General features: G+C 36.7%; 1 protein-coding gene across 3 annotated transcripts in view; it reads right to left on the bottom strand.

Annotated features, from left to right (window-relative positions):
* Positions 1-27552, bottom strand: part of LOC144973604 (prolyl 4-hydroxylase subunit alpha-1-like) — a 49600-nt gene that overhangs the window by 17385 nt on the left and 4663 nt on the right. For 2 of the 3 annotated variants that reach the window (XM_078916249.1, XM_078916251.1), the window contains exons 2-6: positions 25565-25821; positions 15728-15882; positions 13834-13995; positions 11423-11598; positions 2228-2279 (exon numbers count right to left, since the gene is read on the bottom strand). In XM_078916249.1, the coding sequence (XP_078772375.1) occupies positions 2228-2279; positions 11423-11598; positions 13834-13995; positions 15728-15882; positions 25565-25737 (718 nt within the window). In that variant the 5' untranslated portion in view covers positions 25738-25821. Of the gene's footprint in view, positions 1-2227; positions 2280-5869; positions 6031-11422; positions 11599-13833; positions 13996-15727; positions 15883-25564; positions 25822-27552 lie in introns of all 3 variants that reach the window. The other variant, XM_078916250.1, reaches the window with a different exon arrangement.

Consider the following 27552-nt stretch of genomic DNA (forward strand, 5'->3'; position numbering starts at 1 on the left):
AACTTGAGCTTCAGCTTTTATATAGCGCAATATAATCCACTTAATGTGCTCAAAGTGCTTTACAGGGGGTCCCAAACCAACAGCAATGCTTAACATGTAGAACAAGACATGACGCCTGTAAGGCGATATCACAATTATTTTCCGACGTAGACAACAATGTTAAAGGCCAGGTACTCATTTTTACACCTGGGTATGGTGAGAGAATGTGAGTAAAGATCCTTTTCCAAGGACTCAACTATGCGCTGAGCGAGGCTCGAAATCTGGACCTTCAGATCTGAAAGCGAGTGTCATACCACTAGACCACATAGCCAAATGAGGGATTGGTTAATATAAAGATCTAACAATGCTGGCACAACTATTAAAAACCTATTAGCGCCAAAAAAAAAAAAAAAAATTAATTAATTAATTAAAAAAAAAAAAATTAAAAAAAGAGAAGAGAAAAAGAAAAAAAAAAAAGAAATGAAAACACAAGAGAATACAGCATGTTTTGAGTTCATTAGGGTCTGCCTGCAACCCAGCCACAAGTGGTAAAGAACAAGCAACAATATAATAGGAACACTCTAACTCACTCAACCCTAACACCGACTATATCCGAAGTTTACCCTGGTTACTTTTACCCCATGCCTATTTATTACATTTATTTCTGAGACAAATTATAGGCGTAATATCAAAGCTAGTGTTTTTCATATTTACATGTTTATGGTAGTTGAATGAAACTATCTATGCACATGCTCATTTTTAATACATTTTTTCCAATTTTGAAAAGTAGCAAAAAATATGTAGGATTGAGTAAGTTAAAGTCATCTTATTACCAGTGAAATTATTGTTGATATCAAAGAAGAAATATTAAAGATTTTGGATCTAGTCGCGCTTCCAAATGCCCAAGAAAATCTGTAAGGCAAGAGAAATTAAAAAGAATCCCCCCCCCCCCCCCAAAAAAAAAACAAAAAAAAAACAACAACAAAAAAAACAAAAAAAAACAAAAGGAGATCCTGTGAACAATCTAGTGTCTAGCCTGAATCCACCTAAAATTACTCTTATACACAGGCACATGCCTTGGCCAGGGTAAAATTAAATAACGACAAAGATGAAGGTGGAAGATGAAGGGAACCAGACAACAACAGCACCTCTATGGGCCGCGATGGAAGGTTTAAGAGCCCCTAGTCAGGAAATCGAAGGACGCTTTGTTCAAAGTAAAAATGTAGGATAAATTACAGAAGTCTTTTAGAATTGGTAGGGAGAGAAAGGACACGCGACACTAAACCTAAGTGTCACAAAGTGACCCAATTCTGAACACTGTCAAGGTATGCTATCAGTATCATTATGTCATGCCAAAAATAAGCTAGGCGAAAAGGGATAGAACACCCATGCCTTGCAGTGGATAAGATTAGAGGAAAAAGAGACTTCATTCACCCTCTACAAGCGCGCAAGAGGTGGGATATGAATATGTGCGCGATTGAGAAGACAACATTTCGACCATCGAAAATGACATGGATGGTGACACGTGACAACATAAGGTTAGGAGAGACGTTATGATTGACACACTACGATAGGAATTGGGGCGGGGTTGGTGAAAGGAGAACCCTATCAATGGATGAATGGTTGGACAGACGGATGGATGGATGGTTGGTTGGATGAATGGATGGACGGACGGACGGGCTATATCTATATATAGACGGATGGATGGATAGATGGTTGGTTGGATGGATGGTTGGTTGGTTGGATGGATGGATGGATGGTTGGTTGGATGGATGGATGGATGGATGGATGGTTGGTTGGATGGATGGATGGATGGATGGATGGTTGGTTGGTTGGATAGATGGATAGATAGATAGATAGATAGATAAATAGATAGATAGATAGATAGATAGATAGATAGATAGATAGATAGATAGATAGATAGATAGATAGATAGATAGATAGATAGATAGATAGATGGATAGATAGATGGATGGATAGATAGATGGATGGATGGATCGATGGATGGATGGATTGATAGATAGATGGATGGATGGATGGATGGATGGATGGATGGATGGTTGGTTGGATGATGGATGGATGGATGGATGGATGGATGGATGGATAGATAGATAGATAGATAGATAGATAGAGAGAAAGAGAGAGAGAGAGAGAGAGAGAGAGAGAGACAGAGAAGAGATAGATAGATAGATAGATAGATAGATAGATAGACAGACAGACAGACAGATAGATAGATAAAATGAATTACCAATACTGAGCAGTTCATTGGTTAGGTCCAAAGCTTGTGGAACGTTTCCCATCTGAGGAAAAATAATAATAATAATAATAATAATAATAATAATAATAATAATAATAATAATAATAATAATAATAATAATAATAATAATAATAATAATAATAATAATAACAATAATAATAACAATAATAAAACCACAATTATAAACAGCCTCTCGGAATCAATTGGTCTAAGAATTCACCCTGCAAAGTCAAAGGTCTTGAAGAAAGGCACGCGTCAAAGGGAGCAGATCAATGTAAAAGATCAGGAACTCGAAGAAATAGACACTTTCTGCTATCTCGGAAGTATAATTGACAAGGATGGAGGCACGGAAGCAGAGGTGAAAGCACGAATAGGAAAGGCACAGGCTGCATTCACATCGTTGAACAGAGTTTGGAGAACTAAAGATATCTCCCTTCGACTAAAGCTAAGACTTTTCAACTCAAATGTGAAGTCTGTCCTACTGTATGGATGTGAAACTTGGAACGCATCACAGGCATGTATAAGGATGGTACAGATTTTCGTAAACAGGTGCATGCGTAAGCTACCCAGAATAAAATGGATGGATAGAATAAAAAATGAAGAAGTATGGAAAAGAACACAGCAGAAACCAGTGGGAGAGGAAATAGGAAGAAGACGATGGAGGTGGATTGGACACACGCTTAGAAAGAACGACTCCACTATAACAAAGAAAGTATTGGACTGGAACCCTCAGGGCAGAAGATCAAGGGGAAGGCCACGAGGAACATGGAGAAGAATAAAAGAAGCTGATATACAGAGAAGTGGTAAGACCTGGAATGAGATTAAAAAGATAGCTCAGGATAGGGAAGGATGGAAATTGTTTGTCTGTGGCCTATACCCTGACCCAGGGTGAAAAAGGCAATGATGATGATGACTACTACTACTACTACTACTACTACTACTACTACTACTACTACTACTACTACTACTAATACTACTACTACTACTACTACTACTATTACTATTACTACTACTAATACTACTACTACTACTACTACTACTACTACTACTACTACTACTACTACTACTACTAATAATAATAATAATAATAATAATAATAATTCATCATTCGGGGGGAGTAGGGAAGGGAGTGGAGAGAGGAGGGGGAGTAGGGAAGGGAGTGGAGAGAGGAGGGGAGAAAAGTCCCTGATCAGTGGTGCAGCTATCTATGCCAAGTTTTGAACGAGGCAGGCACTGATTGCGCTTTCAATAGAGACAGGTCAGGTGTCACATAATGATGACGTTTTCGTATGTCGTACGACGTTTCATATGCCGTACGGTGTGGTTGTAATGTTGTTGTACGTACGTACTGTGCCAAGGTGCTTGACCGTCGATTGTAGGAGTATGAAAGTAGAAGGGAAAGGCTGGACCAAGGATAATAATAATATTATTATATTATTAGGATAAGGATAACAGAGGATTGTCTGTAGCTTTTCAATAGTTAGGTTCCTTCTCTCATTCTTTTATTTTTTGACTCCTCTCATTATCATCATCATCATCATCATCATAATCTCTCTCTCTCTCTCTCTCTCTCTCTCTCTCTCTCTCTCTCAAACATACATTATAAATTTACAGCTTGCAAAAGAGAGAGAGAGAGAGAGAGAGAGAGAGAGAGAGAGTGAGAGTGGGGGGGGGGGAGATACATGAGGACCGAGCTAGAGAGATAGAGATAGATAGATAGAGAGAGCGAGAGAAAGAGAGAGAGAGAGAGAGAGAGAGAGAGAGAGAGAGAGAGAGAGAGAGAGAGAGTGGGGGGATACATGAAGACCGAGCTAGAGAGATAGAGAGAGCGAGAGAAAGAGAGAGAGAGAGAGAGAGAGAGAGAGAGGGGGGAGGAGCGGAGAAGGAGAGCGAGAGAGGAGGAGGAGGAGGAGGAGAGGAGAGAGAGCAGATGAAGACGAGTAGAGAGATAGAGAGAGCGAGAAACCGAAGAGAAAAAGAGAGGAGAGAGAGGAGATGGGGAGAATGGTGAGTAGAGAGACGAAAGGGGGGTGAGGGTGATACAAAAAAACCTACTGATAACAAGATAACAAGAGTAGGGGAAAACGGACCACGATAGGGCGGGACTCATTGGTTCAGTAGCGGATCAAAGCAGCGTTTTGTAAGGTGAACGAGACGAATGGCTGGACATTTAATCCACTAGGGATATGTGCGCACATAACCGTCGGATAAAAAACAATTTTAAAAAATTATTTTTTAAAATTATGGGGCTATTAAAAATAAAAAAAATCATTATAAGAAATCCTTGCAAAGGCATTCCATGAAGGAATATTTGATAATTCATCAAACAAAATGTCTGATGTCAACAGGAATCACCCATGTTGTCCGAAACGTTTCAAGTCTTTCTTCCTCTCCCTCTCTTTCATCCTTTCCCTCTCTCTTTTTCACCCCCCCCCCCTCTCTCTCTCTCTCTCTCTCTCTTCCATTCCCTCACTCTCATCCTCTCTCTCTCTCTCTCTCTCTCCCTCTCTCTCTCTCTCTCTTTCCCTCACTTTCATCCTCCCTCATCCCCTTCACTCTCCTCCCCCTCCCTCCCCCCCCTCTCTCTCTCACTCTCTCTCTCTCTCTCTCTCTCTCTGAGCGAGCCAGTGAGTGACATGTTAATCCGGACGGCTTAGCCACCACAGGGCAGACCAGGGGACCGTAGTTATCTTTACAAGGAGTTGTGTAGTGATTATTACATTATCGCCCCCGGATATGATTAAAGTTCGCCACATTTCCAAAAATAGACAACTGCTAATTGGAGGTCAGCGGTTTCCGATCCATGTCATATAGAAAAACACATAATAATAATAATAATAATAATAATAATAATAATAATAATAATAATAATAATAATAATAATAATAATAATAATAATAATAATGAAATTTATTTATATTGCGCCCAATCCTCTATACAATAAAACTCTAGGCGCATATCACACACACACAAACACACACACACATACATACACAAACGCGCGCATAAACACACAGAGTAAACACAAATATACTATAGCCTATAAACAACACACGATCATGAGTCTCAAAATGATGAATAATAATAATCTACACACATTCAAACCAAAATATCACAGAAAATGCACACAGGCTAAGTAAGGTTATATATTTTTTTAAAATCTCTCTCTCTCTCTCTCTCTCTCTCTCTCTCTCTCTCTCTCTCTCTCTCTCTCTCTCTCTCTCTCTCTCTCTCTCTCTCTCTCTCTCTCTCTCTCTCTCTCTCTACTGTGTGTGTGTGTGTGTGTGTGTGTATTGTGTACGTTAGTATATACAGTATTCTAATATATTATATCAATGACGGCCACCCTTCGCTTTTAATTATCGATACCAATGTTCATATTTTTTTTTAAGTTGAAAAAAGGTAACACAGAGCAAATACACTTGTAATTGTAAGTAAAATAACTGACTTGGCACAAATCCCCCTGATAAATTGAAAAAAAAAAACCCAACAAAAAACAAAACCAAATAAAAATAAAAATAAATAAATACTATAAATTCGTGATTTCAATGTTATCGCGGCGGCCTGTCATACATATAATATGAAGACCAGATACCATGCAATGAATGAATCCAGAGAGAGCACACGACTCACCATGGCCTTATTGTAAGACAAATAATCCAGAGCGTCTGACCTACGGATGGACTTGTGCAACTCCTTGGCGTCTCGCTCCAGGGCAGCCTGCATCCACAGACTGCTGTGGTAGTAGTCCGACTCCATGTAACTCAGTCGACCCAGGAGGAAACATTCGTCAGCTGGATAGAATTGGTATGTATGCATGTATGTATGTGTTGCATTGTACACTATATTAGTACGGCACCTATAGGGAATGAGATTAGCGGAAGAGTAGCGTCCCTTGATTGGACGTCACCCATAGCCTGTGACGTCACCGGCGGAAAAGTTATTAGAGAGAGAACGTCATGTTGGTTGTGCGCATGCGTCTCTCGTCCTCTCCGCGAGGACGAGAGACACATGCGCAAAACCAACATGACGTTCTCTCTCTAATAACTTTTCCGCCGGTGACGTCACAGACTATGGGTGACGTCCAATCAAGGGACGCTACTCTTCCGCTAATCTCGTTCCTTATAAGGTGCTATGCATGCTACATCAGCATACAAGTGTCACGGACACAGGGAGTCCACATAGAATTTAAACATGACATTCAGTTGAAGTTTTCTTCCCCCGTCAGAGCATGTCGACATTATCGTTGGTGAAAGGAGTTGTTGTTACTTTGTTATGTCATCCAGCAGGCAAAACGTCATGCAATTAGCACGGCACCTATAAGGTGCTATGTATGCTACATCAGCGTAAAAGTGTCACGGACACAGGAAATCCACATAGAATTTAAACATGACATTCAGTTGAAGTATTCTTCCCCCGTCACAGCATGTCGACATTATCGTTGGTGAAAGGAGTTGTTGTTACTTTGTTATGTCATCCAGCAGGCAAAACGTCATGCAATATTATGTCTATTTTCTAAGAGTGTCTCCAAACTGGCAACAATCCTATGGGCATTCAATACTGGCAGCAGATATTAGTTTGTTTGTTTTTTTTTTTTTGTTTTTTTTTTATTAAAGATTGATTAATAGATAGACGTCATGCATTGAATTTTACTCCAAATACCTCCAAAACGGCAAAAATCCCATGGATATGATATAATATGTGTATATCTATATCATTGTTGTTTTATACAGTTATATTTTACTGTCGTTCAGTTGAAGTATTCTCTCCCGTCAGAGCATGTCGACATTATCGTTGGTGAAAGGAGTTGTTGTTACTTTGTTATGTCATCCAGCAGGCAAAACGTCATGCAATATTATGTCTATTTTCTAAGAGTGTCTCCAAACTGGCAACAATCCTATGGGCATTCAATACTGGCAGCAGATATTAGTTTGTTTGTTTTTTTTTTTTTTGTTTTTTTTTTTTATTAAAGATTGATTAATAGATAGACGTCATGCATTGAATTTTACTCCAAATACCTCCAAAACGGCAAAAAATCCCATGGATATGATATAATATGTGTATATCTATATCATTGTTGTTTTATACAGTTATATTTTACTGTCGTTCAGTTGAAGTATTCTCTCCCGTCAGAGCATGTCGACATTATCGTTGGTGAAAGGAGTTGTTGTTACTTTGTTATGGCATCCAGCAGGCAAAACGTCATGCAATATTATGTCTATTTTCTAAGAGCATCTCCAAACTGGCAACAATCCGATGGATATTCAATACTGGCAGATATTAGTTATGGTTTTTCTTTTTATTAAAGATTGATTAATAGATAGACGTCATGCATTGAATTTTACTCCAAATACCTCCAAAACGGCAAAATCCCATGGATATGATATATGTGTATATCTATATCATTGTTATTTTATACAGTTATATTTTACTATCCTGACGTCACTTCCCTCGTAATGACTCACAGTAACTGGTTCTAGACTATCGGAACAATGACGGACGCCCTAAGGAAATACTTCTCCGATGAGCATAAAAGTGTATCCAGAGGAGAAAAACATTGTTGACTTTTATACATTCTGATCACATGACATGTGATAAAGTTATAGCCAGCATTAAGAATAAAAAAGTACCGATTTTCTTTGTTTAGAACCAAGCTGGTCGTTGCTGGGCGGACGTGACATCAGACTATTGAATCCTATTGCATCTCATTGTTGATGTATCCCATAGTATCATAATCCTACTGTCGTTCAGCAGCTGTTAAAAACGCCATCCAATGGAGTTTTATTCCAAACATCTTCCAGTATTGTAATACGCTTCAACAGTCGTAACGTCACTTCCCTCGTAATGACGCATGGTAACTTAGTAACTGGCTCTAAACTATCGGAACAATGGCTGACGCCCTTATGAAATATTTCTCCGACGAGCATAAAAGCGTATTCTGAGGGGGAAAAAAACCCATTATAAATCTGATCATATGTTTTGACTTTTACACATTCTGATCACAAGACATATAAAAAGTTCTAGCCAGCATGAAGAATAAAAAGTACAGATTTTCTTTGTTTAGAACCACGATGGCCACCGTTGCTGGGCGACGTGACATCAGACTATTGAATCAAATTGTCTAAGTCTCTCCAAGCGCAACGATCAGAAGCTCATTCTATAATTTTGTGGATATTGGCTATGTTGTATTTGATGAGTGTTTTATCTCACTGTCGCCGATAAAACGTGTCGCATTGAGTTTAATTCCAAATGTGACCCATCGTCTCAAAATGGTATTATTATGTCGGAACGAACCATATGCTTAAAAGCCGAATTGAATGTTAAACTTGTCAGAAATATAAATTGTTGGCATTAGCACCCTAAAATATGGTATCCATTCTCATCAACAACAAAAAAAAAAACAACATACAAACTCAACACAAGTCTAATATTTATGGCTATAAATTCAATTTTCAACATCTTAACAATCCCGAATTAATACTGTTTTGAGGTCACAAATGTCTTTAAAAGATCTGAGAGAAACAGACGATGGATATTCAACACTTGCATGTTCTTCTATCTCACTTTTATATAGACCTAGCTAGATCGTGTCGTAAAAAACGCTAGGCAACGAGTTTTATTCCAAATCTCTCCTTGAAACGGGAAGTCCGATGGACTCAATATAAACCTTTTGCAAAGGAAAAGAATTTCACGGACACTATACACTGACATATTAGTCACGTGTCATTTTAGTTTTAACATCTTTTACATGATTGTTATTCAGCAGATAAGACGTCATGCGATATATTTTATGTATTTTCTTCGAAGCATCAACCCAAAATGCGATAGGCCCGAATAAGCATTCAATATTTACAGGCTATCGTAAAGTTATAGCCCGACACTGACCAAAAATTACGTCAAAACGCCAGTCTTTTGCCACAAAAGAAAACAAATCGTGAGTTGTATTGAATAGTTCAACCAATGAAATAACTTGTTCCCATGAGCTCTACTAACGACAACTCACTAGACGCTGGGCAAGCCTAAAAAATGACGTAAAACTGCCAGTCCTAGAGGGTTCTAGTGTCAGGCTCTATTATGTTAACGATGGCTACGCTATCAGTCCCATACTTTCTGTTTCGGGGTGTTTTAAGGTTAGAATTGCCGTTATTCAGGAAAGGAAACAAACGCCATGCGATTCTTGAAGTTGTCGGGTTTCAGATTCTATCTGGAGGCATTCAAAGGTTAGATTAAGCACAAAAGAAGAGTCCATGCATACGAGACATCGGTTCTATCGGTTAATATTGTTGTTCTTGATTGTTCGTGACGTCATCAATATTGCCGCGCACCGACAAAAACACACTAGGAACAATTTTTGTTCAGGAAAACAACTACAAAAGCCGTCTAACTTCTACGTCATGGCACAAGACCGAAGGGCTAGAACTCAGGTGGTCGCTGGTTCGGATAAGTAAGTAATTAAGTTCAGGAAACGTTCGCTTAAAATATCTCATAACTAGATAGTCATAAACGCGACACCTCAAAAAAATATATTACCCTTTATTTAAGACGCAAATTTATCTCAACCTGCTTTTTGCTGGATCTGACAACCCTTACTACTCAATCTCTGCTGAACATAGGGCTTAGAGGAAGAAGAAAGAAAAAAATGGCCCTCAACCAGGATCGATATCTGTCCCTTTGTTTGTCGGGCAACCCCCCCCCCCCCCCCCCACCCCCCACTGCGCCATTGGGAACTCCCTAAAAAAAAAAGATAAATTAACGGGAAATCGTGAGTCACAAGTAAGTACATTCTTTCACAATATCTTTCCCAGTTAACCGACGTATTCTGGAAAAAAAATTATTCATTTTAAAATTGTGTGGCCAGAAAACTCGTCCTTCACATTCATATCTCATTTAAATCGATCGATATGAAGGACGAGTTTTCTGGCCAAATTTTTTAATGTGTGCAACATCATTTTTCCCCGAGTACGGCAGTTAACTGGTTAAAAGGACACCATACCTCAACATTCACTTGCACGCCAAATTTGCACACCAAGTAAGGACGACTTGCACACAAACAGCTGACAACATGCACAGGAAAATCATATCGCTGGTTATTATATCAACTCGGACAAAATTTAGCACTCATTAGTAACACAATAATATGCAAAATATCACTCCCAATAACAGATAATATAATTGAGGAAATCGTCACATGCACAAAACTGTCTCTCCCATGCAACCAGAAAGGCAATCAAAGTCAGTAGATGGGAGAACCTCTGATCGTTCTCTCTTCATAAGGCAACCACTGCTCAGACAGACTTCAGTCTGCATCATAGGATTTGTGTGTATGCGTGTGTGTGTGTGTGTGAATGTGTGTGTGTGTGTTTTGTATTTTGTTGCTTACTTCTTTTTGTTTTTGTTTTGTTTTGTTTTTGGTGGGTTTTTTTTTTTTCATATGTTTTGTTTTTCTTTTTTTTTTTTTCTTCCCTCGAAATGATAGTTATTGTTAAGGAACCAGTTATCAATTAGAAAACGGGTCTTTTTTTCCTTTTCTTTCATTTCAAAAACATTAATGAAGTATAAATAAAACAAAAAAACCTCAAAGACTGGCTATTCTGTTTTCAAGGTCTCCTCCCGGCCCCACACCGACCAAGACTAATGATGATACAGCCATTCAGTTGTGTAATTTAAAAGGTAGCTTTACAAAAGGAAAAGGAATAGAAAGGAAGGACCAAGTTAGAAGGTCACATATTTCCACGTCAGATAGGACCGAATTTTTCTATCGGTTCATTAGTTCTATTGTGACCACGATGAGACCCGTGCATTATATTATTATTATTATTTATTATATATTATTATTATTATTATTATTAATTATTATTATTATTAATTATTATTATTATATATTATTATTATAATTATTTATGATTATTATTATATTATAATTATTATAATTATATATTATATTATTATTATTATAATTATTATTATTATTATTATTATTATTATTATTATTATTATTATTATTTTTTATATTATTATATATTATAACGATTAATGATTCGATATTATTGAAAACGAATTATTATCAATTTTTTGCAAAAATTTAGACTTCAAAAAGGTATCAAATAAGGCATTCAAGAAAAAATATTTTCTTTTCTTTTCTTTTTTTTTTTTTAGAAAATCTCTGACCCATGACAATTTATTTACCTTGAAGTATGAGAAAGCCAAGTAATCAAGGAAGTCGGCACACCTTTTGTCCCCGTCCTCCCCGGCTCTCTGCATGCCCGTCTTCCTCTTGTTCAAAGCCTGCTCCATCCACAGTGACGTATGATAGAAGTCACCGTCGTTGTAAGCGAGCCGACCCAACTCATAGCACTCATCCTCTGTGAGGGGTTTTTGTGTGTGTACATGGTTATAGGGAATGAGATTAGCGGAAGAGTAGCGTCCCTTGATTGGACGTCACCCATAGTCTGTGACTTCATCGGCGGAAAAGTTATTAGAGAGAGAACGTCATGTTGGTTGTGCGCATGCGTCTCTCGTCCTCTCCGAGAGGACGAGAGACGCATGCGCACAACCAACATGACGTTCTCTCTCTAATAACTTTCGCGAGGACAACCAACATGACGTTCTCTCTCTAATAACTTTCGCGAGGACGAGAGACGCATGCGCACAACCAACACGACGTTCTCTCTCTAATAACTTTCGCGAGGACGAGAGACGCATGCGCACAACCAACATGACGTTCTCTCTCTAATAACTTTTCCGCCGATGAAGTCACAGACTATGGGTGACGTCCAATCAAGGGACGCTACTCTTCCGCTAATCTCATTCCCTATACCATACATTTACTTACACCATACATTTAAATATAACTTATAACTATGAAGAAGTATTTAGCCAGAGTCCTTGTGTGCACGGGGCCAACGTTTTATCTCAAATTCTGTAGCGTGAAACGTACTGTAACAATTGCTTGCTACCATTTGGATAGGGGACTGGTCAATTAAAAAAGCAATGACTGCCAGATCAAACAGATCTATCAATGCCAATTGTTGAACCATCGCTACCATATATTATCAAATCAATAATATATATATATATATATATATATATATATATATATATATATATATATATATATATATATATATATATATATATATATATATATATATATATATATATATATATAATTTAAAAAAAAAATGTTTTCATGTATGCCTTCAGGGGTTTTACGGAGGCAGTCAGATTTGCTGATAGTATTGGGGTTTATTTGTGCTTGTGATATTTTTAGAACGTTTGAGTTTAAGATAATTAGAAAAGCACACACCAAAAGGACTCGAAATATGTCATCCATAATTCATTAATTGACGAAACAAAGCATTCCGTTAAGACAGTCATTCATTCATGCGTTAGGAACAAGAGCACATGATGAGAATGAAATCATAGCATGCGATAACACACAACTCATCTGCTGGCGATATTGTTTTCATTTCAATAAAATACTTTGACTTTGGTATATTAAAAGAAAAATTGTAACTGTTTAAAATTACTGGACCATTCGAAAAACTGGCATTATTAATTTGGCAAAAAAATGTTTAAATCAAAATTTGTATTGCATGCATACAGATAGATGTCTCTCTCTCTCTCTCTCTCTCAAATGTGACCCATCGTCTCAAAATGGTAATATGTCGGAAAGAATCTTATGCTTAAAAGCCGAATTAAATGTTAAACTGGCCAAAAATATAAATTGTTGGCATTAGCACCCTAAAATATGGTATCCATTCTCCTCAATAAAACATACACAAACTCAACACAAGTCTGATATTTCTGGCTATAAATTCAATTTTCAACATCTTAACAATCCCAACTTAATACCGTTTTGAGACGAAGGGTGACAAATAAGAGTCTATATAATATGTTTAATGTCAAATTAAAATACATATCATTAGCACTACCTTACAGTGGTTATACCAAGATGGTTGATTGATTGATGAATATTAATGAATTTTGCATTGAAGAGTCGTGTCACATGTCAATAGATTTTATCATAGGATGATGATGATTACTGAGATGAGATGAGATAGGGCATAATGACGAATCTTGTGGTGGGGATGGTCATGATAGTGATGATAATAATAATTATGTTGTTGGTGATTATGATGATGATGATATAATAATAATAATAATAATAATAATAATAATAATAATAATAATAATAATAATAATAATAATAATAATAATAATAATAATAATAATAATAATAATTTTTTTAAAAATAATAAAATAAAAAAAATATTAAAAAAATAAATAAAAAAATAATAAAAACAAATAATAATAATAATAAGAAGAAGAAGAAGAGAAGAAGAAGATGAAGAAGAAGAAGAAAAAGGAGAAAAAGAAGAAGAAGAAGCAGAAGAAGAAGAAGAAGAAGAAGAAGAAGAAGAAGAAGAAGAAGAAGAAGAAGAAGAAGAAGAAGAAGAAGAAGAAGAAGAAGAAGAAGAAGAAGAAGAAGAAGAATAGTAATAATAATAATAATAATAATAATGATGAGGATGATGTTGGAAAGGCAATAACACTTAAAATAACAATATTAGGACTAGGGACATATGACGACTTACCCGAGAGTATGGGTGATTTGATGCCAGCCAGGTTTCCATGGGCAACCTTGGATGTGTCCAGCTGATAGGTATCCTGTAATCTCATCAGGGCTGAGGCTGCTCCTTTGAGGTCATCGAATGTCGGGAGGTCAGTACGAGCCTGTTGGAGCTCCTGGAACATGTCTGAAGAAAAGATTTTCATTCAAATTAAAAAAAAGTCCCTTCCGGCTTAAAACCGATTTCTTCTTCTTCTTCTTCTTCTTCTTCTTCTTCTTATTATTATTATTATAACTATTATGATGATGATTATTATTATTATTATTATTATTATTATTATTATTATTATTATTATTATTATTATTATTATTATTATTATTATTATGCTTATTCTTATTATTATTACTATTATTATTATTATTATTATTATTATTATTATTATTATTATTATTATTATTATTATTATTATTATCATTACTATCAGTATTATTATCATCATTATTATCACTATTTTAATTACTTTTTTCGCCTATTACAAGAGTTGTAACCTAACAATAATTGCCTATTTGGACAATAACGATTATTATTACTATTATTATTATTATTATTATTATTATTATTATTATTATTATTATTATTATTATTATTATCATTATTATTATTATTATTCTCAACACATGTTTGCCAATCTTTAAGCTGGCGCGTCACTGGTTCTGTTTTAAGGTCTATCTGCTATACTAAGACTGAATGCAGGCCTGACACAAGAAAACATTTCAAAAATAAAATAAAATTCGGATACCAACGAAAATTTGTAAAAAGCCAAAATGCACAATTTCCACCTTTATTACCATAAAGTAACTTTTAAAATATTGTTTTAAAAAATTATGAAGTGTAATTTAACTTGATCACAGAGCTATAAATATATATATATATATATATATATATATATATATATATATATATATATATATATATATATATATATATATATATATATATATATATATATATATATATATATATATATATAAATTTTTTTTTTTTTTTTTTTTTTTTTTTTAATTTTTTTTTTTTTCGTGGGATAGGTGGGGGGGGGGGGGGGGGGGGGGAGGGGGAGGATAAAAATTTATGTTCAGGTGACTGTCATTCTTTTTACCATTATACAAACCAAGAACTGGCTGTTGAATCTGAATCAAACAGCACGGTGTGTGTACACCACAGATGTCCTGTGTTATCTATGGTATACACTGGTGTAGATTTACTACCACCTCCCGTTCTTTGAACACGTAATCATGCTCGATAAAGATAATCTGAAAAAAAAGTCTATGAAACAGTGCCAGACAAAGTAGAAAAAAAATACGAGAACCCCCCCCCCCCCCCTAAAAAAACCCCCAAAAAAACAAAACAATCAGACTGCCTCCCCCATCAAAGGCTGAAATTTCTTTAATCCGAATTGCTTCAGTTCTTTTACTTTTCTTCCTGCTTTGCTTGGCACTGTTTCATACACAATTTTTTTCTATCTCCATCAGTGCTGATGGTGATAAAAAGTGAAAAAGTAGGAAAATGTTGAACGATTGCCTTTAAGCCCCATTTCTACTGCATAAAACCCCACTTTTAGAGCCATTGAGATGACAGACTATCATTGATACTCTAGCTAACTTCTGGAGAGTGGGAAACTGCTCCTGTGTGTTCCACCACACATCAACTCTCTCAATGCTGGCACATTGTTTCAAGAAAATGTAATTTTTAAAAGGAAGAAATTCCTCCTCTAGATCCCAAAATCGCGGATTTCCGCGGATCCGAGGAAAACCATCAGCACCGCTCCATCTTGCACCTTAGGCCCGCTTAATAATTTTTCATTCAATTATGCCTGTTCTACAAGAACGTTCGTAAAACAACGCAAGCAAAGATGACTTACTGTCCCATGTGCCGTTGGAAATGACTGGGGAGACATTTTTATCCCAATCGAGAGTGAACCTTTTGATGAGCAGGAAAGCATTGACAGGGTTCCCTAGATAGGAACTGATGTCGGACAATCCCTTGTTGGCGTGACTCTCGAAATCTTCAGCCAATCTGGGAATGATAGAATGAATAGATGAATGCATATTTGGATCACTTCTCATTGTCATATTATTATGTTGAGCTTTAAGCTTATGTATGTATGTATGTATGTATGTATGTATGTATGTATGTATGTATGTATGTATGTATGTATGTATGTATGTATGTATGTATGTATGTATGTATGTATGTATGTATGTATGTATGTATGTATGTGTATGTATATATATATAGATCAACTAAATGTGCTCAAAGGGCTTTACAAGCGGTCCCTAGCCAACAGAAACAATTCACATGTTGGACGAGACATAACGCCAGTTAGGCGATATTACAATATTTTTAATTTTCAGACAGAGACAACGCTGTTAATGGTCAGGTATTAATTTTACCCATGAGCGTGGTCAAAGAATGTGAGCAAAAGGCCTTTTCCAAGGACTCAACTATGCGCTGCTCAGAGCAGCGGGACAACAACCCAGGACCTTCCGATCTGAAGGCGACTGTCTAGCCCCATAAGTTTACAAATATCTTTTTTCAAAATGATTATCAAAATATATAATTAATTTCATATTGATTACCCTGTCTATACCCTAAGCGGAGTCACGTGATTAAGTGCATGGGTTGGATTGACGGAGAAATGGATTATGGATGTAGTAAATGGATGGATGGATGCATTGATGTAAATGTGGTGGATATGTTTGTTTTGTTTTGTTTTTAAGGGTTTTAGAGCGCTTGCAAACATTTGTTTGTTTTGTTTTTTGTATTTAAGGGTTTCACGGCGCTTGCAACACGTTTAGGTTATATCAGCGCCAGTAAAAAGGAAGAAAATGGAATAGTAACAGGTTCTAGAATTGCAATCAAAGCACCCAAGAGAAAGTAAGACAAAGGGGAACTGGGAACAAATTAAATGTAGATTCCAAGAGCATACCACCAATGTACTTAGTTTGAGATCACCTATAAGTCTCATCCGGACACAAGCACAAAATCCAACAAAGAGGAATACACTCAAATGCCTACATAATACATTCAAAATAACAAATATAATAATACATAACAGAGAGATGATTTACAAGGAAAAAAAATATCATATCCCAAAACAATAACTATGCATTTGACTGTTTCCCTCCTAGCCAGGGCTAGGACAAAACCAAGTAATCTCATTCCAAGACAAAGGCAGAAAGTACGATGGAAAACAAATATAGGGGGATAAACGACACGGTAAGTACTTCCCTGCCCCATGCCCACTATGGGAGAAATGGGGTGGATAAAATTGACGAGTCTGGAAGGTTATGTCTTGATATCTTCTCCAGAATCACTTCGACCTCATTGAAAGATTTGATAGACTGATATTATATAAAGGTTATATAGGTAAATATATTGATAAATAGATCGATAGCTGGATGGATAGGTAAGTAGGTAGGTAGGTAAGCAGATAGAAAGGTGGGTGTGTAGAAAACTTATGGTCAAACGTGTTCAGAGATGTAAGAAAAAAATAATTTCAACTGGAATTATATTTTTTTTAAAGGCAAACAAACAAACAACAGAAACATGCAGAAGACAAATTACACACAAATCGGTTTGTGCGGCTAAGTGGTCTCACTCGCTTTCGAATCGGAAGGTCATGGGTTCGAGCTTCACTCAGCGCATAGTCGAATCTTAGGAAAAGGCTTTTTACTCACACTCTCCCACTGAACTAAGGTGTAAAATGAGCACCTGGCCGTCAACAGCGTTGTCTCTGTCCGAAAAAATTATAATATCGCCTAACAAGCGTCATGTCCCGTCCTAATGCTTAGTGTTGCTGTTGGTCAGGGACCCCTTGTAAAGCGCTTTGAGCACGTTTTGTGGATACTGCGCTATATAAAAAGCTCGATTTATGTTTTATATGTCAACTAATGAGGCATTCCCTTGTGAAACTCCAACTCCCTATCTCAGCCCTTATCAACCTGCCACAATACAATTTCTCCCCTCTCTCTTACTCTTAATTTATTTTCTCTCTAATTACTTTAATCCCCTCAGAAAATTTCCTCAACAGCATAAAACCCCTTCTCCTCTCCCCTCACCCACCCATTCATTTTCTTCTTCTCTGAAAAAATCAGCGTCCAGAGGCTATCGATAAATTGAACGGGGTTTAGTATGACACGCCCCTTCATCAATTCCTGTCCGGAAACCATTTCCGGTGAAAACCGGGGCACGGGTCTATTCTCGGCTCACGCACCGACTTGGAAATTGCAATTTGTCATTCGATCATCGCTCTTGGCAATTAATTGAGGTAACACATTGCTAAGTCCACACATCACGATTTTTTATATTTTTATAATAATAATAATAACAACAACAACAACAAATAATAATAACAAAAATAATAATAATAATAATAATAATAATAATAATAATAATAATAATAATAATAATAATAATAATAATAATAATGATAATAATAATATGTATTCAATTGTTTTTAATTGTAGATGTAATTAATGAGATGAAGACAGACAGACGGATAGATAGATAGATAGATAGATAGATGTGTGTGTATGTATGTATGTGTGTGTGTGAAAGAGAGAGAGAGAGAGAGAGAGAGAGAGAGAGAGAGAGAGAGAGAGAGAGAGAGAGAGAGAGAGAGAGAGAGAGAGAATGATTGTGGTGATGATGATGATAATGAAGAAACAAAAGAGGAAAAAAAAAAAAAAGAATGAGAGCAGGAACCAAACTATTGAAAAGCGGGAAAACAACATTATACCGAGTTCCAGGCCACCTTGCCCTTTATTCGTTTTCAGCAAATTTTACGGGAGTGCACTCACTGAATTCCAATATCGATCTAATTGTATTTTACCTCTTCCTGTCGCGTCATTTCATGATACAAATTATTTTGGACCAGCCCAAATGAACCCATTCAGGGAATCTGTCCAAGAAATTGGAAAGCGAGACTTAATTTCTTCCAGTCATAATTTTCTCCATTATTGAGCTGGCTAAAATAACGCACCTAACCATATTTTCTTTTTAAATTGTTTTCTTTAGTTTTTTTGTTTTTTTTTTTCTGTACTTTCTTTTTTTAACCAAGAAAGCAGTGGCAATGTTGCTGTAGTGAAGGCCAAATCGCATCGCTGTTACTGCTATCTTGGTGAAGATAGTAAGAAATAATGTCAGTGAATAGCAGGTTAGAAAGGTTATGTCATTTATTTAAAAAAAAACAGCATATTTTTTAACGACACTTGCATACTATACAATGCTGCCCGGTTATAAAACATTTTTGACATCTTGGTTAGAGTTTTTTTTTTTTTTTTTTTTTTTGTTTGTTTTTTTTTTTTAATATTTATTTATTAGTATTATTTTTCAACAATCCTAAGATATCGATGAATCAAGACAACCCTCAAATTGTCGAACATTCTCAAATGAGATTTCCAGGTTGTCTCAAGTGTAAATAATATGTGTTTGACAATTTGATGGCTGTATCTGACCAACCTGAATAAACAACACATACAGTACACAGTAATCTCTTGTCAAAAACTAATTCTGCTGGTTATGTGGGTGTTGAATCGTGACGGGAACAAAAGGTTACATTTTGATGATCACTCGTCATTCATCACACACACACACACACACACATACACACACACACACACACACACACATAAATAAATTTTAAAAAGCAACGAAACACGACCGGTATATTGAGTATCAAAGGCAATTTCCCTGAGGTGGCGGTACGTGATCAAGTAGATTTACAAAGGGGATCGGGAACATCAACGTGATCGAGAGGTTGAAAAGAGTCAAAATGAATTGAGACTTGTTTCACTGGACGACAGGCGATAGCAGTCAGTCGGAGCCTTGAGGCCTATGGAGCCGGAGTTTACCCGGCTTTTATGACGTGGACGGGCAATAACAACTGCTTGATACTCCTTTGATAAGACGCTAGTATATCGCAAAGTACTTTCCGCCAGATCTAACAAACTCGGCTACCCAACGGCTGCTGTGTGGACGGGGGGGGGGGGGGGGGTCATAAAACAATCTCGACTTCACCCGGGAATCGAACTCGGTCTCTTCGGGTTGAAGTGAGTGCTCCACCAACTGAGCTATCGGGAGGGAGGACAAGGTCCATTTTATATCTTTTGGTTTTATGTCTTAATAAAAAAATCTTGAGCCACTGACCATGCCATGGAAGGTGCTCTAAATGGCCAACATCATGAAAAGCGCCTTCCAACAATACAATGTACCAGCTCCTTCACTATGATTGATCAGTGGGTCAGGCTGGAAACTTGAAAGACTAAATAGATGGTGAGTTTACACGTCATGAAACAAGATCAAAGCGGTGGTGCCAGACAACGCCTGTGTAAGATTATTAGATATTTTGTGACCAAAATGGTAGACCCTATGGTATTAGTACTCCTATTCACCATAATAATTTGTATCTTTCTCCATCGGCTTGAATGACAATTTGACCCCCCCCCCCCCCCCCCCCCCCCCCCCCCCCCCCCCCCCGCCCACCTAAAAAAACAAAAAAAAAAAAGAAAAGAAAAACGTTGGACTTGTATTCATGCGCTCCCAAAGATTATTTCTAATTAACCAATCAACTGTCTTTTACACCTTATTTCACACCAATAAAATGTGCGAAAATATTCTGCAATCGTTGAATAATGTTTTTATTCAACGCGTTCAAAGCATTATTCGACGATTAGATATCTATGTGTTTACAGAGAAATGATAGGGTTTTCCAGTGCGAGCGGTGAAATAATCATAATTATATGATGTATGCACACTTGAATATGTAAACGTTCACGTTGATGGCTGAGATCACGCATTTCATTATAAGCAGGGGAGGTAGGTAGATGACAAACAGTGTAAAGATGGGAACACTAAATTAGAAGTGAGCGAGAATGAACAAGTGGGTGGCGGGGGAACGACGTGTGTGTGTGTGTGTGTGTGTATATATATATATATATATATATATATATATATATATATATATATATATATATATATATATATATATATAATCTAGTAAACCTAATTGATTGTTATGGGCTCATTGCCGTCATAACAATACCCTCAAACCACGCAAAATATTGTCCATTGAAACAATGTTAAAACAAGCCCATAATTGCGTTCGGTTATCAGATCTTTAAATATGTACACGTCGGGTAAGATTTAGAGGATGATAAAGGTAAATAAAAAAAAAGGGGGGGGGGAGAGCGGCACACACGCACACACACACACACAGAGAGAGAGAGAGAGAGAGAGAGAGAGAGAGAGAGAGAGAGAGAGAGAGAGAGAGAGAGAGAGGAGAGAGAGAGAGGAGAGGAGAGAGAGAGAGAGAGAGAAGAGAGAGAGAGAGAGGAGAGAGAGAGAGAGAGAGAGAGAGAGAGAGAGAGAGAGAGAGAGAGAGAGAGGAGAGAGAGAGAGAGAGAGAGAGAGAGAGATGAGAGAGAGAGGAGAGAGAGAGAGAGAGAGAGAGAGAGAGAGAGAGAGAGAGAGAGAGAGAGAGAGAGAGAGAGAGAGAGAGAGAGAGAGAGAGAGAGAGACGGCCTTGAGAGGGTGTTACAGTGATTACGACAGGTTTCAAACTATCAACCTAAACTAACGTCTCAATTATGCATGCGTGTGTAATTATCATTATCATTACTGTCATGATGAGTGTGTCAAGGTAATTATTATTATAACCCACGACACACCCTTGAGTAAATAATGTATAATGGCGTGAGATCGGGAAGAGATTACACGTCATTACATATAAATACAAAATTTGGACAATATGAATTATGTACGGTGGTAGGCTCGTTGGTGTCTTTTATTACTTGAGTACATCAAGTACAACCTTCATCCCTGCTATTGCTTCTGGGTTGGTGCGGCTATGTGGTATGACTCTCGCCTTCGGATCGGAAGGTCCCGGGTTCAAGCCTCGCTCGGCGCATGGTTGAGTTGAGTCCTTGAAATGGCTCACATTCTCTAAATCACCGTAGCCGTACTCATGTGTGAAACGAGCACTTGGCCGTTAATTAACAGCATTGTCTTTATCGAGAAAAACAAATGGTGAGTGTTATACCATAAGAGTACAAAGCTGGACAATACATATAAAATGGTTTAAAGTCTGAAAATCGAACGCCTCTGAGTGACATCAACAGCATACATTCTATAGAACCAATGAAGTTGTTCGTTGATGGTTTTGGCCCGCCATCGCCATGCGGGTGATTAGTACTCAATAAATTCTCCCAATCATTCATTACATGTTGAAAGTTACACGTAGCTTTGTGTGTTTGGTATGATCGATCTGGTGGACTGAACCACCAATCTTAGGGACGAATTTCGCCACAGTCAACAGTCGTAACGTCACTTCCTTCCGCATGGTAACTTAGTAACACTGGCTCTAAACTATCGGAACAATGGCGGACGCCCGTAAGAAATATTTCTCCGGCGAGCGTAAAAGCGTATTCAGAGGGGAAAAAAACATAAATTTGATCATGTTTTGACTTTTACACATTCTGATCACAAGGTATATGAAAAGTTCTAGCCAGCATGAAGAATAAAAAGTAATGATTTTCTTTGTTTAGAACCAAGATGGCCACCGTTGCCGGGCTGCGTGACATCAGACTATTGAATCCAAATCAACCAGCAGATCATCTGAATTGCACAAACTACAACAACTTTGGATGGATAATTGTAATTGACCTTTTCATCATAGTATTAAGTCGAACTAGCTGGCTTTCCAGTTTGTGAGCATTTATCACTTTGTTTTGACGCATAAAAACTTCACTGTTAAAATGGGAGCGATCTATATTCGTGTTTTCGTCCAACCAGGTCATCAATCACATGATTTGTTGCTCTCCAACGATTGGTTATTTCTTAACAAATGTGAACACGCTACTTTGTTTACAAAAGATATAAACATATCTCTATTTATGTGTCAAGCTGAATAAAAATGATCAATCGTGATGTTAAATATTTTAAAAGCTGTGAACACCTTTCACTATGTGGGTCTATTGGAGCAAATTTTGAAATGTGACCAATGACCTCGAGCACATGGAAAGTTAATATAGATCATGCCCATTGAACGATGCCGAGCCTTCTTTTTTATATTTAGATCATTGACAGGTCAGCATGCATTCAAGATAACTATGGGCTCGCCTTAATCGCTTGCCTGTCACCTGAAGCGATTCGCCCCACAGATTGAAAATAAATAAATAAATAAATGCATGTCGTAGGTGTGCGGTGTTGCTATGCCCGACTGAGAGCGTAGCCATCGTTAAGGTATAGCCTGACACTGACCTAAATTTTTTTTTTAAAATTACGCCTAATGCCAGTCTTTTGCCACAAAAGAAAACAAATCGTGGGTTGTATTCAAAAGTTCAACCAATGAAATAATTTGTTTCCTTGAGCTCTACTAACGACAACTCACTAGACGCTACACAAACCTAAAAAATGATGTCAAACTGCGAGTCCTAGAGTGTTCTAGTGTCAGGCTATAATATTTTAACGATGACTACGCTGAGAGGCACGACATGTACTCAAAGTGGCTATGGCTCGCCTCACTCGGATTTGAAGTGTATGTGATATACATTGTCCAATCCTATAGGAAATCCACCCACTAACTAACCAATAAACTAGTCAATCCTTGCTGCCACTGACCCACCAGCACACTTATAAAAACAAACACAAACATACACACATATACAAACATACATAACAAACTAAAACATACCGACGTGACTGTCTTCCAACCTTTGACTACAACGCGTATCTGCTCTAAGTATCTCCTTTAAAAATTGAATATCATAAACTTTTTTTTTTTAATTCAGGATTACGGACAGAAAACTCGTCCTTCAAATACAGATCGATTCAAACGACCCTCACCTTGGCTAAAACTCTCATCTTGACAAAAACAAAAGGACGAGTTTTCTGGCCAAATTTTTAAATATGGGGTTTTCCCGAGTAAGGCTGAGCAGCTACTAATGGCACACTGTACGTGATGATCAATACTGTCGATTTAGTGCAAAAAGGACATCTCAAAAACGACTTATTAAGTTCGTGGGAAAATAAGTGACGCATTCATTGTGAATGGCGTGAAGCGTCATCATGCAATCATACAAAAGTGGTCACACGCTCTTATTGCAAATTATTACACGTCTGAATGACGTGCCCTGAAAAAAAAAAAAACCCATTAAAAAAAAAAAAAAACAACCCATTTTGACAATTTTGGTCAGAAAACTCGCCCTTCAAGTATCGAACAAGTATCGGGTAAGGGGGGGGGGGGGGGGGGGGGGGTCAAAAACTCTAAAAACTTTGAAATCCTATGCGTCAGAGTCGGAGGGGTTGGTTTTTTTTTTCTGGACGTGATATTTGAAAAACGAGTTTTCTGGCCAATTTTTTATATTTGAATGTGCTGTTTTAATTGGGATTTTTTTGTCTTTCTTTTTCACAGAGCACAGCAGAAATCTGATAACCCAAGGCGGCGTTCTTTCTCGATAGATAGATGAAACGTCCTTTTTAAAAAGATAGACCAGCGTTCTATCTAACTCAACGATAGCGAGCAAATGATATTGCGCTTCAGACAGACGTGGGGTGGGCTTTTTGGGACTTACAACTTCCTCTCCACTATTCCGATTAATTCATCGCTGCTAAACTCTAATTAACACTGACCCGTCGTTCCAAATCACTTGAGGCAATAATAATAGTAGCAACACAGAGCAGCACATCGCTCCCTCCAGTCAGACTGATTGATGTACGTGTGACATGACACGACCGCCAATCGTACTGTAATAACGTAATAATTAACCACCCGCCCCTCTCACAAAAACAACATCAATAACAACACACTTAAAGCTAAACACGGGCAACTGCTCAGTTACCCAGAGTGGTGTATCTCAACTCCCAACAACAAAAACAAAATAATTCTAATAAACAAAACAAAACTTTAATGTATATTATTATGTGACATGCAATGATCTTCTTTTTTTGTTATTTTTCGATGCCTTGTCCATCATGCTTTTATTGTTTTGATATTGCTTGATTTGGTCTCGTAATGTTATTGTACTCTGTGTATAAAATGTCTAGTTGGTTTTTAAGGGCTTTGAGGTTTAGACAAAAGGCACGATAGGAATAAGTCTATTATTATTATTTATTATTAGTTGTTTGTTTTTAAGGGTTTTACGCCGCTTCCAACACATTTAGATTATATCAGCGCCAGTAAAAAGAAAGAAAATGGGATAGTAAAAAGGTTCTAGAATTACAATTAAAGCACCCAAGAGAAATGAAGACAAAGAAGAACTGGGAAGAAATAGGGATCAGATGCAGATTCCAAGAGCATACCACCAATGTACTCAGTTTGAGATCACCTATAAGTCTCATCCGGACACAAGCACAAAATCCAAAAAAAAGAGGAATAAACTCAAATGCTTACATTATATCTTCAAAATAAAAAATATAATAAGACATAACAGAGAGATGATTTACAAGGAAAAAAAATCATCTCCCAAAACAATAACTATGCAGTTGACTGTTTCCCTCCCAGTCAGGACAAAACCAAGTAATCTCATTCCAAGACAAAGACAGAAAGCATGTTGGAAAACAGATGTAGGGGGATAGAAGACACAGTAAGTACCTCCCTGCCGACTATGGGAGGTAGGAACCCCACCCAGTTAATTATTATTATCAACTGCAGATGGTATATTATAAAACATAAGGTATTATGATACACTGTACTCACTTTTTAATATTTTCCAGCCTGGCCTCCTCTTGTTTCACATAATCTTTTAAAAGGTCTGCAATATCCTTTTCAGCAAACAAAGCTGTCTGGAGATGTGCATTCGAGGTGAAAAGTTCTGCTCCAACTCTACTTAGAATTTGGATCACAAATAGTGACAACAGTTGAAACTGCATCTTGCAAAAGAATTTCTTGTCCTAGTTGCAATCCTTCTGATCTTGCTCAAGAAGTTATACACCAAAAAGAAAAGGCGTCAAGACCTGAATGTGGGATGAAAAAAACAAACAAACCCCCAATGAAATTCAAATACAGATTTAAAAAAAAAACAAAAAAAATCCAATGAAATTCAAATACGGATTAAAAAAACAAAAAAAAAAAACCCCCAATGAAATTCAAATATAGATAAAAAAAAACAACAAAAAACCAATGAAATTCAAATATGGATTAAAAAAAAAAAAAATCCCAATGAAATTCAAATATGGATATTACCCTGCACTAATTATAACAAGCAATAAAAGAATTAATTATATTGTTAATTAAAAAAATTGATTATATCGACAGCTTTGCTTTATATATTTAAAAAATCATTTATTATCATTTTAAAAACCTTGCACCATTCTCATGCACCTATGTGGTCTTGTGGTATGGCACTTGTCTATGGATCGAAAGATTCTGGGTTCACGTCCCTCTCTGAGCGGCACATGATTGAGAAAAGGCGATTTACTCACATTCTCTCACAGTACTCAGGTGTAAAATGAGTACCTGGCCGTTAACAGTGTTGTCTCTGTCAGAAATTATATGTAATATTGCCTAACAGAGTCATGTCTCATCCTACTTGTTAAATGTCGCTGTTGGATAGGGACTCCTTGCAAAACGTTTTGAGTACGTTTAGAGGAGATTGCGTTTTGTAAATGCTCAAGTTTTCTACTTCTCCCATATTGGCACGTAAAACACCTACCTCTGAAGTTGTATTGTGAATGGTTTACATTACATTATACACGACTTTTACAAAAGATGCAAGACAGAAGGTTAATCACAAAACATATAAAAGCACCAAATTATGACCCATCGTCTCAACCTAGAAGCATGTCCGGGTAAACTCGACACGGGGAAGTAAATTATTTTTATCTTAAATAACCAGAAATATGTTGGGGTTTTTTTTAATTACAAATATAACATCTTAAATAAAATAAATAAACTTAAAGGGGATCACGGGAGTGAGATTTCAATATAAAATTGGTAAAAAAAAACATTTGCTATATTCCCAAAATATCATTGTGTTGAGCTTTGCTGTTTTGCTTTTAAACAATATTTTCTTGCCCAGTTTCCCTCATATTATAAGTAAATATCCGACACATTTTTCTTTTTTAAAATTATATTTATTTTCTCAGTATGAATGAAGTTTTCACAGGTTTTCCTAAAGTCTATAACTTTTTATATTTTCTTAACAAAGCAGAAAGTGATTTTGATCCTATATACTTTATTTCAAAACAATGGTTGTGCCGATTTTCACAAGACAGGGATTTTTCTTTGAGGATATATGATTCCCCCTTTGGCAAAACTTCACATTCTATTTTAACAGCTAATTTTAATAAGAATTATGACACAGAGCTGAGTCCTGATTAAACACAGCCAGAAATAAATGCATGATACATTTAAGTCAATCTCAGAGCTTTTCCGTGATAATCAGTTGAATAAATCGTCTCTTCTTAAAATCCTTGTCCACCCGAAAGATTGGATAGGAGCTTCTCCCATCGCATTTTCACGAATTTGAGGCAGCTTACAGTCGAAGCAGTAAGATAAAGTAACAACATTTGTGGTATAAATTTGTACAATTGAAAAGGATTTTTCACATTATGTTTTGAAATTGTTACGGATGAACAACATCTGGAATCAATAAGCAAGTATATCGATGTATTGTGCTTTTTAAAAACTTAAAATCGATCATGAAAAATTCTGCCAACAAAACACCCAATAGTTTCACTTCAAAC

The sequence above is a fragment of the Berghia stephanieae genome, chromosome 5, assembly GCF_034508935.2.
Source record: "Berghia stephanieae isolate SIO BIC M18660-M18661 chromosome 5, UCSD_Bste_1.3, whole genome shotgun sequence".
Classification (NCBI taxonomy): domain Eukaryota; kingdom Metazoa; phylum Mollusca; class Gastropoda; order Nudibranchia; family Aeolidiidae; genus Berghia; species Berghia stephanieae.